Here is a 12,694-nt window from a genome sequence, read left to right on the forward strand (position 1 = left end):
TAATCATCCATGCATTATAGTTTTGTTCACAGTTTTTGTAACAGTAAGTGTGAGAGAGCTCAGAGGAGAATGAGCAGACCGGTCTGAGCTGACTGGAACATAAATAATCACTCTTTACAACCATAGTGAGCAGAAAAGCACCTCAGAACACACAACCTTGAGGTGGATGAGCTTCAACAGAGCACATCAGGTTCCTCAACTCTCAGCCAGGAACAAGAATCTGAGTCTATCATGATCACAAACTCATTCAAACTAAGCCTGGTTTATTTCTAATCCTTCATCTGTCCACTTTGGGTGAGTCTGTGCTCGTGATAATCTCTGATTCCTGTTCTTGTCTGTCAGGAGAGGAACCTGATGTGCTCTTCCTCAGTTGTAGCTCATCCATCTCCAGCTTTGATGGGTTGTGTATTCTGAGATGCTTTTCTGCTCATCACGGGTGTAAAGACTGGATTATTTGAGTTACTGTATCCTTCCTGTAGCTCACATCTCAACATCTGTCCATTTTCCTCTGACCTTTCTTATCAGCATGGTGTTTCCCCCCACAGAAATGTCACTGACTCAATGTTTTTATTTTTCTCTTTATTCTAGAGACACTTGTGTGTGAAAATCCCAGGAGATCAGCACAACACCCAAACCAGCCCATCTGGCACCAACGGTTAAAGTCACAGAGATCATTAATATTCTTCATTCTGATGTTTAATGTGAACAGGAACTGAAGCTCTCGATCTGCATCTGCAGGAGTGTACACTGTGTGCTGCTGCTGCATAATCGGCTGATTGGATAACTGCATAAATGTTCCTATTAAAGTGGACGGTATGTTTAGTAATCATCAGATTTAAACGCTTGAACATGATTCCTGATCCTAAATTCTTTATTTATAAAGATAGGGGTTTGGATTCTGTTTTATTTATATGGATATGTTAGGATACAAAAAATAACAATAATAAAATTAAAAAATAAATAAATTAATTAATTAATTAATTTTAACTTTGAACATTCTATTTATTCCATTCCTATATCCTATTGTTGTTTATTTTTATTCTATTTGTATTTTTATATGTTGTATAATTAATAGTCTATTTTTTTATAATATTTTTTGAATATATTCTTATATTCTTTTTTTTGGATATTCTTTTCTAGTATATTTATCATATTTTTATATATTGTTTTACATTTTTATTTAATTTGTATTTATTCTTTTATTCACTTTTAAATTTTCATTTAACTTATTTCTTTTATCTTTTAGTTTTAAATATTTATTATAATTATTTCTTATTTTATATTCTAGTTTTACTTTTTATTATAATTATTTCTCATATTTTTATATTCTAGTTTTACATTATTTTAATTATTTCTTATTTTTATATTCTAGTTATTTATTTTTATTTAAATTATTTCTTATATTTTTATATTCTAGTTTTACATTTTTATTTAAATTATTTCTTTTATTTTATCTTCTATGTTTTCACATTTTTATTTAAATTGTATTTCTTATGTTTTATATTCTAGTTCTAGATTTTTATTTCTATTATAGGACAGTTCACTGAAAACACTTCACTGCATTTTGTACTGTATATGATGGCGTATTTGACAAAAGAATTTAATTTTGATTTGAATTTTTATCCAAAATGAACCAAAATCCAACAAAGAGTGAATTGGTAAACATTCTGCTTATTTTCTCAGTCTTCAGCAAAAAGAGATTAAATCTACATTTGGACTGTGTTTAAAGGTGACATTTCTTCCTTTTAAATAATAAATCATGCTCGCTGTGCAGTATATAATGTATGAGGTGTGGATAAACGGTACAGGTCTGCCATCTACTGGGGACTTTTATAACTGCACTGATGATACAACCTAGTGCAATATAAACACTACAGGACAGGTACACAAAACAGCGACGAAGAATTTCCTTTGGGATTTCTTTCCATTCCATTCCTCTTCTTTTCTCTTTCCTCTCCATTCCATTCCATTCCTCTTCTCTTTCTGTTCCATTCCTCTTCTCTTTTCTTTCCGTTCCATTCCATTCCATCCCATTCCTCTTCTCTTTCCTTTCTGTTCCATTCCTCTTCTATTTTCTTTTCAGTCCATTCTTCTAGTTTTTCATTCCGTGCCATTCCTTTCCTATTTTCTTTTCATTCTGTTCCATTTTATTCCACTTCTCTTTTCTTTCCATTCCATTCCTCTTGTCTTTTCTTTCCGTTCCATACCTCCTCTTTTTTCTTTTCATTCCATTCTTCTATTTTCTTTTCATTCCGTTCCATCCTATTCCACTTCTCTTTTCTTTCCATTCCATTCCTATTCTATTTTATTTTCATTCCGTTCCATTCCTCTTCTATTTTCTTTTCATTCCATTCTTCTATTTTCTTTTCATTCCGTTCCATTCCTTTTCTATTTTCTTTTCATTCTGTTCTATTCCATTCCATTCCTCTTCTATTTTCTTTTCATTCCATTCTTCTCTTTTCTTTCCATTCCATTCCATTCCTCTTCTATTTTCTTGTCATTCCATTCTTCTCTTTTCTTTACATTCCATTCCATTCCTCTTCTATTTTCTTTCCTTTCCATTCTCTTCCATTCCTCTTTTCTTTTCTTTCTATTGCATTTGCATTCCATTCCTCTTCTCTTTTTTTGTCTTGTCTTGTCTTGTCTTATCTTGTCATGTATTTTCTTTTTCTTTTTGTCTTGTGTTCTCTCTTATCTTTCCTTTATTACAGAACATCCTCTAGACAAGCTCGTTCCTGATCTCACTTCTGTTTTATCTGATACAGAGACTGATACAGAGACTGAGACAGAGACTCCTTCCATAAATGTTTAATGATCTACTTTTTGGGGGGTTAAACATTCTAAAACATCTCTATTTATTTCAGAGATGTTCAACACCATACTTATGAGAACTCCAGCATCTCCAGAGTGGACACTGAGACAGCAAACATGCTAAAGGACTAAAGCTCTGCTGCATCGTTCTCTTTCCACAGAGATGAAGCACAGGCAATATCCCACCCATTAACAACACCTGATCCGATGGCATTGTGGGTAATGTAAGAAAAACACTGAGAAATAAATATAATAAATATTAGCTTTTTATCATGAAAATTTAAAAAAAATCTTTTCCCCTTGTAGCCACGCCCCCATCTGATATCCATCAGCATTTTTCTGAGGAAAAAAAAATACACTTTCTTTCTCAAAGAACTTTTATTGTAGCAAAGCCCAAATCTTAAAATTAAATTCTTAACAATTTCTATTTTCTATAAAAACACAAGAGCTGCTCCCTCTGGTGGCCGAGCCGGAAAAAATTATTTATTAATTTATACAGCTTAAACTCTATATCTTTTGTGATCCAACTGGATACACGGAATAAACACTGGATACACGGAATAAACACTGGATACATAGAATAAACTGGATTTATGCAAATAAACTTCAGCTAGAAAACCGTTGGTATCCTCCGGAAGTTTTTTAAGGCCACAATGTGAACCTCAATGGATGGAATTCACCTATCACTGGTGATGAGTCTCTGTGATTGATTTGAGATTCAGATCATCTTTAAATCACATCATTCATCACAAATATATACATGAACGTTTTAATCGAGAGCAAATCGAAGCAAGTCTATAAAGACGAATAAGATCTACCGTTCGACTAGGACAAAAGTAATAGCACCCTAGAAAAGCAGGATGAGTTTGTGTTTCCATGGTAAAAGACATGCATCGCTGGACGATTCAGAGCGCTGAATCTAAGCCATAACAGGCACTTGATCACTATTTAGTCACCATTTTCCCAAAGTACACTTTATTTGTAACGTCGCAATCCCAAAAAACATCCCAAACACAACTTCTGTGTATCTGTCATCACTGTCACACCTTCCCACTGTACTGTGTCTGAATCCCAATGGGTTAAGTCGGCTTTACCTTTCATGGTGTTTTGTGGGTGTGTCTAAATGCAGCGAAGATGCTCTGTAGATTACCGATAATCTGAAATCCGGTATGTATTAGTTCATCTTAATCCTGTGAAAACATTTACATGTTGCTAAAAATATTTCTGAACAAATTCATGAGCCAACAAAAAAAAAAAAAAAAGACTATGACATTATTATATTGCTTCATTTCACAGACTGCTTCGTAACCCTCATGTGGGAGTCTGGACACAAACACAGACATCCTCTTCTATCCCGTGGTGGTCTGCTGTCTTCCTGAAAACAGACCAAACTGAGGGATGTGCTGTCTCTGACTGACCGCACGCATTTCACACAGATACAGATATGTCCACTTCCTCTTCAGCTGCAGACTGTACAGTCACGCTAGCCAGGCAGTGAAGAATTAACCCTTTACATGCTCAGCAGCTTAAGAAAATATATATATAGCTTTATAGAGATAGAAAATACATTATTTTATATATCTTTATCACAGATTTCAGACAGAGAGAGAGAGAGAGAGAGAGAGAGATTACATCTCGATAATTCCATCTAATACTGATTAGCTCCATTTAAAGTACCTGAAGCGACCGATATTGCTGCAGTGATTAGTGACTAATCTGTTCCAATTAGAAGCTTCAACTGGGATTATTAATCATTAAGATTGTAGATGACGTTCAAGGAATACTCCATCTTATTTTTCCCCATTTAAAATCCTCCACATCTGGAGCGTGTATACTGTACACACACACACGATTTCCATAGTGCAGGGTTTTAAATGTTTTTCTGCACTGAAATAAAATCAGAAAGACTTTTAATTGATTAAAACACGCTTAGAATGAAAGTCTAGGGGCAGATGTTAAACTCCATAAAGAAACACTGAGTATCTGAGCTATGGGATTTACATCATGTCTGGAAAAAGAGTGTAATTTTTTTGGATTTTTTTAATGTATTCAGGTTGGCAGTGTGTCTATCTGAGATTCTCCACAGAGCGATAGAGTTCTCGACAGAGTTCTCTTCTAAAGTCTGTCTGATTTATAAATGTTTATTGATGAAATTCTGTTAATAACTGTTCCTATCTCGGAGAAGGGAAATCTGTTGAGATATTGTATTCTAATTCATTCAGTTAACCAATCCCCGCCCTCCACGCTCGGAGGAGAGCGCTAGTTTCTCTCGGACTAGAGATTTTTTTTTTATATACTTGCGATCTCTGAGTGCTTTTCTGTTTGTGTTACTCGGGAGACCACTTGTCGAGTTTCTGATCCATGATAATCCGACACGTACCATACATCAGGGTGGAAAGAAAAACAAAACAATTCTAGAGTAATTATTGATCAGTTGTCGTGTGAATCATCAGGAATGTCTGTGCTTGCATGCAGAACTCATGAGGAAGGTCACCGGGGTGTTATATAACTGAGAGTCATTTGTGTATTAAGGATGAAGTGTAAGAGAAGTGTGATAATGGACAGATAATAAAGAGAGAGAGAGAGAGAGGAAGAATGGGAACGCTTCAGAAATACAGACGGTCTGAAATGGCTCCTGGGAGATGGGTCATGACCTGCATGCGAATCCACCAGTATGGCTCCATGGGGTTGTAGCGTGTGTACGGCCGTTTGGACATGACGGCATCCGTGATGTCGTCCAGAACGGGTGTGATGTCACGCTGGCCGCTGTTGCAGTAGGAACGCATCAGGGCCATGTAGTGCTCGAAGTGGGGCTTCCCGTAGTCCTCCTGCACGTCAGCGGGCGCCTCCTTCCACAGCTTCTCGGCCGTAGAGGCCACGATGTCGCGAGTCAGGATCCCCGTAGCCACAATGAAGTTCCCCGGTTCGACGACGGCCACTTTGACTCCCCATGCCTTCATCTCGTACCTGAGGCAGTCGGAGAAGGCCTCCACGCCGTATTTAGAGATGCAGTACGGAGAGCGCAGGGCGTTTCCCATCCGGCCGTACATGCTGGCGATGTTCACCACACGTCCTGCAACACAGCAGCAACATGCAGCAGGAACTCGGTTTATATTCCAAAATGTTTATATGACAAGGTGTATCCAGCCTAGCAAAAATAACAGTGCATTATGAATGAATTATAGTGTTATTATATAGATATAGTTAGATAGATATACTAGGACAGGATCTATATAATCTTTTTAAATTCAAGTTCAATGTCAAAAATCCATGATGTCCGTGATTACGTCCAGGCATTGAGTAGAAATGAACATTTCTGAGTAAAAGTGTTTCAGTAACGTCTCGCACCTTTGGCTCTGCGAATCAGCGGCAGGACGGCTTTGGTCACTCGGATGGTTCCCCACAGGTTGACCTCTGACACGTGCTTGTACGTGTCCATGGAGGTAAATTCCACTTCCCCAAAATTAGAGACACCGGCGTTGTTCACCACGGCCCACAGACCTGCAGGAGACACCAAACACACCACTAAACTATGACTGTAGAGAAGAGATTATTTATAATCACACACTACAGTGTTTATAATCATTTATAATCACACCCTCTTGTTCCTTTTTGAGTCTGGTTCCTCTCAAGGTCTAAATTAAAAATAAAAAACATGTTCCCTCTTCACACTCACACAAACACACACACGAATCTGAATGAATGAAAAGTGTGTTATTAGTATAAACACAATGAGATGTGTTTCCTGTTCTATGTGATAGCCTCTGCAGCCCTGTTTAGCCTCTCATTCACATCATAACCACCGCCTATAAGTGGAGTATAATATGGACAATGGATATTGTCAAATAATTCCAAAAAGCCATTGAAGCGACGCTGGAGGACGATGGAACAGGAAGTGCGAAAATTCTGACTTATTTCCAGGTTTTAGGATTTCCCACATCGCTCTGTTGACCTTACAAAAAAAACGCGCTCCTAAAAGTAAGCATGCGTGTAAGCAAAACTGAAAGTCATCTGATGGTGTTGAAGGTAGTGAAGGTCGGTGAGATGTGTCTGATAGTCAGAGAGAATTAACAGGAAAGATAAAGCTTTGGTGATGCACTTTCATGATGGAGGATAAGAGCAGTGTTACTGAAGCTCAAACCTGTTCATCTGAAATAAACATCAGTGTGGTACTACACTCATCATCATCATCATCATCATCTGTGTGAGGTTTCAGACTTTAATCCTTAATCGGATTTGATCCCTTATACTAATTCTATTTATTTCGATCTTAATCAGGCTCTTAAACACAAACTCCCAGCAGATCTCCTTATTATAGCATTACAGCAACTCTTATTATTGATGATATCACACTTTAGAACTTGTTTATGTCTGATGAAACACAGTGTGTTTGTTCATCATAAACCCAGTGGATAATCTGATAAAATGAAATATCACATGTTCAGATATTGGCAGACAGCCAAAGAAATAGCAACAGAGGAAAACCCATACAAACTGGTTAGTTAGCTAGTGATATTAGTTAGCTAGTTAGTAACATACTGCATGTACATACCTTCCTTCATTCATACCTTCCTTCATATCTTCCATCCTTCCTTTGTACATTCCTTCAATCCTTTCTTCCTTCCTTCCTATCTTCCATCCTTCCTTTGTACTTCCTTTCTTCAGTCCTTCTACCCATCTTCCTACCTTTCATCCTTCCTTAGTACCTTCCTTCAAACCTTCCTTCCATCCATCCTAACTTTCCTTCCTTCTTTTCATCCTTCCTTCCATCCTTCCTTGCTTGCTTCCTTCCTACCTTCCTTTCCTTCGAACCTACCTTGGCTCCTTCCTTCGCACCTTCCTTCCTTTCTTCCTTTACTACTTACTTTGCTCCTTCCTTCCTTTACTACTTACTTTGCTCCTTCCTTCCTTTGCTACTTACTTTGGACCTTCCTTCCTTCCTTCGCTACTTACTTTACTCCTTCCTTCGCACCTTTCTTCCTTCCTTTGCTCCTTCATTTGCATCTTCCTTCCTTCCTTCCTACCTTTCTTCCTTCCTTCACTTTGCTCAGTGATTTATACATAATGATCAGCTTTCTAGAGATATTTTTTTTATCACATCTTTGATCTCTCTCTCTCTCTCTCTCTCTCTCTCCTCTCTCTTTCTAGCCAGCAAAAGAAACAACTGATGAGAAGTGTTTCATATACAGTTGAAGGTATAATATGATGTAAATGAAGAAATAAATGCAATTATCAGACACAAGGGAATAATAAATTTGTCTGGAAATATATTATTTAAACACTGACATCATGCATTCCTACCTTTCTCTGGATTTTCCAGGTTGGCCCGGATGAATTCCACCGCTTTAGAGACCTGCTCATCACTGCACACATCCAGCTGCAGCACCTTCAGTCTGTCAGAGTGCATGTTCTCCAGCTCCATCGCTCCCTCGCCATCCTGATCCTGTGGGTCAACACCACCTCACACACTTAACCCCATCACCTCCGCTTTGGAATCCAACACTAACGCTGTACGCCTTCACGCTGACCAGTGTGAAATTACCAAAACCAATATTTACTCCAGGAACTCATTAATGACTGAATAAACAGAGAAAACACTCAGGAGAGTGAGAGTGCAGAGGAAGTACTGTTTGTTATTTAGGCCACTTCAATTCGAGTGAATCCGATATAAAAACTGATACCTTTTAAAAACAGAGTAATAGATTATTCTTCAGCTAGGAGTATTATTCAGTAGGAAATGAAAACTTCAAGCGCAATCTGAAGGCTTGAGTCAAAGATCCTGTAGAGGTTAAAGAAAAAAATGTTTTTGGGAAAGCTTTAGATTTCTAAAGGGATGTTAGTTTGACATCAAATGATCCAAATTAAATACATAAGACATTAAAATTAAAATTGTCTTATAGAACAGAGCATTTCTGCAGGCGGTTTAGACATATTTTTAGCCTTATGCATAAGTCTTGAAAAGAAAATATTTTCATGATATGTGGATATTATACTAACAGAAAAAAAAGCTGAATAATAGATCTGCGTGTTATATTCTAATCTTAAATATGTATTTAATAACTACTAAAGGTTTGGCTTATTATGTTATAATCTATAATAGTATTTAATCACAGTGAAGGGTTGAGTCACGGAGGTTAATCCCAGTGAGTGAACTTGCTGTTGATGCAGATACAGAATTGTGCAAGTGGCACATTCTTACACCTACACCACACGTCCTCTTATCATGTTTCACCTTAAACCAAGCATGCAGCTCTGTGTTGTGTGTTTATCTGCTAGACGATACCTTTAGGAAGCATCCGGCAAACACGGTGAAGCCCAGCTTATGAAGGTGCTTGGCTAAAGCGTGGCCAAATCCGCTATCGCATCCAGTAACAAACACGGCCTTCCCCTCAACCTGCGGCGGGAAATTACACAATAACATCAGTCATGTTTTAGTATTTAACCTCCTCTAACACACACACTGTCTAATTTTTCTAAAGGAATAAAAACAATCATGTCCAGGAGCAGCATTGGGGTGCCAATACTTAATCTTCTGGCAGGAAAGGGAAACAGCTCAAAGCTTACAAAGTGAACATAGTTAATTAAATTTATTTATAATAAAAAATGTAATTAATTATATTTATATTTAAATTATATTCAGCAAAGAAATAAATAAAATGGAAATAAAATATGTACATGGAAACAGTAAAGAAAAATGTTAAATAAAAAAATTGAAAAATAGTGCATAATGCATTGCTATAAATAAATAAAATAATAATAAATAATGCATTGCATGTGGAAAAAAAATGATGAAAATAAACGAAAGATAAAATAAAGAAACAAAATGCACATGAACAAGTAAAGTGTCTAAAAAAAAACACACATGTAACAAAAAATTAAAAAGTCTTAGAAAACCACATCTGGAAAATGAAACAACAACAAAATTATGGAAATTAAAATAATTCATTTTAAAGCATGAGGGGAAAAAACACATGACCTGCATGCGGTAAATAAATAAATAAATAAATAAATGAATGAATGAATGAATGAAAAAGCTTACACTATTTGTGAAAAACCTGAGATCGATAAGGTGTGTGAAATTATATTAAGTGTTTTAAAATCATGTGTGAAGTTCAAGTGTCAATTCCAGGTGTTTATAAATTGCATAATCTAGCATCCTCTGCTTCTTTCGGCTTTTCCCTTCAGGGATGGCCACAGCACCACATTTCTCTCCACCTATCCCTATCTTCTGCATCTTCAACACTTACACCCACTAGCTTCATATCCTCATTTATTACATCCATATTCCTCCTCTTTGGCCTTCCTCTTTGCCTCCTGCCTGGCAGCTCCACGTCCAACATTCTCCTACCAATATACTCCCTCTCCCTCCTCTGAACATGTCCAAACCATCTTAATCTGGCCTCCCTAACTTTGTCCCCCAAACGTCCAACATGAGCTGTCCCTCTGATGTACTCGTTCCTAATCCTGTCCAACCTGGACATAAAAATGAGTGATGACAAAATAAAAGATAATGAAGTTTCAGTTCCTGTTTTGTCATTGTCGGCATCAGGGTTAGTCCTTAAACCTACTAAAGTTGGGAAAGCGCTGCACTGTGATGGACTCTGACCCTGACACTCGCTGATGAGTAACTGCACTGTTCAGCTGTGTAGGCTAATAACCTCAGATAGCCCCAGCTTTAACTCACAAAATGTTGATTATTTTTTCTGCATTCTGCACAAAAACGTTCCCTCTTGTCCTCTCTTTAGTGATTGCATGTTCCTTACAGAAGCTAGACTGAGATTGTATGAATGATGACCAACAGTGATGCAACAACAGATACTTCATGATTTATTAATCAATCATGTTTGATGATGTGGCCAAACGTTAGCTCTAGGAACTGCAGGATTTGGCTGCAACCAGGTAAACAAACAAGTAAAGAACGAAAGAATGAAAGAACAAAAGAACAAAAGGAAGGAAGGAAATAATAAGGAAGGAATGAAGGAAGGAAGGGAGGAAGGAAGGGAATGGAAGGAAGTAAGGTAGGAAGGAGGCAAGTAGATAAATAAGTAAATAATACGGAAGGAAAGAAGGAAAGGAAGGAAGGAAGGAGGCAAGTAGGTAAGTAAGTGAATAATAAGCAAGGAAGGAAGGAAGGAAGTGAGGAGGCAGATAAGTAGGTAAACAAGTAAATAATAATAAGTAGGAAGGAAGGAAGGAAGGAGGCTAGTAAGTAGGTAAGCAAGTAAATAATAAGAAAGGAAGTAAAGAGATAAGTTAGATCGTAAGCAGGGAAGGATGAGATAAAAAACAGTAAAACAGGATGAGATATCAGATTTCACCAGAAGTGATGAGTTCTAAAATAAAATGTGATGTTTTTCTAAATCGCTGTATATATATTTTAAAATCTATTTGTAAATACAGTCATAAACAGTCATATAAACAGTGTCTATAACTCAGTACAGAAGAACAGAAGCTAGGTGAAAAGAAAAATACTGACGGCAAAATTGTTTAGGACTCATTAGAAAGGAAAGGAATAAAATGTTTATTTAAAAAAAAAAAATAAATAAATAATAAGAAATAGTTGTCTCAGTTGAGCGCTGTGATGCTGTACATAAACACTATGCGACTTGGGGTAACTATGGTAACCGCTAAAGTATGTTGTTGACGCTGTATAATGATTTACATACGTGTTTTTGCACATCTATAAATAAATATAAGTATAAATGTAAATACAAGACTCGTGCAGGTCAGGTCGCTTACCGAGACAGATCCGCGCGGGATCCTGGGCATGGCCACGCACAGCACGAAGAGCGCGTAGAGCAGCGCGAGACAGTGCGTGGCCCCAGCCTCCTCCGAGAAACCCGCACATTGCGCGAGCCAGGTGAGAGCAGCGGGCAGCGCGAAGGCCAGGAGGAGCGTGAGGAAGACGGAGAAGAGGACGAGCAGAGCGCCGCGAACCAGCGGCTGTGAGGCCATCTTGCGATTTCACTGAAAGGGAGAGAGGAGGAGGTGGAGGGAAGGTTGGGCTTGGGTCGCGTCCCAAATACACCGTCTTGTTTTGAACACCTAGTGCACTACAGCGAGCCGCGTGTATCTGATGTAGGACACCTAGATAGGGAGGCTGAAGAGGAGAGGGACGAGGCCCGAGTTTTAATGTCATTCAGATAAACAGGTCATGGAAATGTGTTTAAAAGGAAATATAGGGAAAGAAATTACAACTTCAATACCAATAATAATAATAATATTAATAGCAATAATAACTGAAACGAATTAATAAGAAGAATATATTATTATTACAATTAAAAGTTACAAATAAAAATAAACAACAACAACAACAACAACAACAACAACAATAATAATAATAATAATAGTAATAGTAATAGTAATAATAATAATAATAATAATAATAATAATAATAATAATAATTAACACAATAATAACTGAATCTAATTAATAATTAGAATATATTATTATTACAATTAGAAGTTATACATAAAAATAAACAACAACAATGCTAATAATAATAATAATAATAATAATAATAATAACTGATATCAAGGGCAGGAAAGTTCTTTGTGATAAATAATAACTCACCAGCTTGTTATTATTATTATTATTATTATTATTATTATTATTATCAACTATAGAAGTTCAGTTGTAAAAAAAAAACAAAAACAAACACATTGTAGAACCAGAGCTCTGATCATATCCACTGAGAGGCGCTGTTCATTTCACCTGAGCATTCAGGCTGAATTACTGACCACTCTGTCTTAGGACACCAGACTAGATTATTTACATTACTGAATACTGATAATGGTCTAATGTGCATCATCAGGATGGTCCTCGTCCCAGCCAGTTAAAGCTTTGTGACTTTAAAACTCATTAATTCTATTATTTTCTATTA

At 36.8% G+C, this 12,694-nt stretch overlaps 1 protein-coding gene across 2 annotated transcripts; it reads right to left on the bottom strand.

Annotated features, from left to right (window-relative positions):
- Nucleotides 1-3,989: 3,989 nt before the first annotated feature.
- Nucleotides 3,990-11,797, bottom strand: bdh1 (3-hydroxybutyrate dehydrogenase, type 1). 2 transcript variants are annotated; one of them, XM_058394520.1, is made up of 5 exons: nt 11,551-11,797; nt 9,095-9,205; nt 8,113-8,254; nt 6,160-6,312; nt 3,990-5,884 (listed from the first exon to the last, which is right to left on the bottom strand). In XM_058394520.1, exons 1-5 carry the CDS (start codon nt 11,764-11,766, stop codon nt 5,418-5,420), a joined length of 1,089 nt encoding a protein of 362 aa, XP_058250503.1. In that variant the 5' UTR covers nt 11,767-11,797; the 3' UTR covers nt 3,990-5,417. The 2 variants fall into 2 exon arrangements, with proteins under 2 accessions (XP_058250503.1, XP_058250492.1); XM_058394509.1 differs by having other exon boundaries at nt 6,160-6,336.
- Between the last annotated feature and the right edge of the window lie 897 nt (nt 11,798-12,694).

Source organism: Hemibagrus wyckioides, linkage group LG01, assembly GCF_019097595.1.
Source record: "Hemibagrus wyckioides isolate EC202008001 linkage group LG01, SWU_Hwy_1.0, whole genome shotgun sequence".
NCBI lineage: Eukaryota > Metazoa > Chordata > Actinopteri > Siluriformes > Bagridae > Hemibagrus > Hemibagrus wyckioides.

Excerpts from the sequence above, each read along its gene's own strand:
- bdh1 (XM_058394509.1), bottom strand. The coding sequence starts at position 11,766 with ATGGCCTCACAGCCGCTGGTTCGCGGCGCTCTGCTCGTCCTCTTCTCC. Across the intron at positions 6,337-8,112 it reads CCTGGAAAATCCAGAGAAAG|TGGTGTGTTTGGTGTCTCCT; the intron begins GTAGGAATGCAT and ends GTCATAGTTTAG. Across the intron at positions 5,885-6,159 it reads GCTGATTCGCAGAGCCAAAG|GACGTGTGGTGAACATCGCC; the intron begins GTGCGAGACGTT and ends GCTGTGTTGCAG.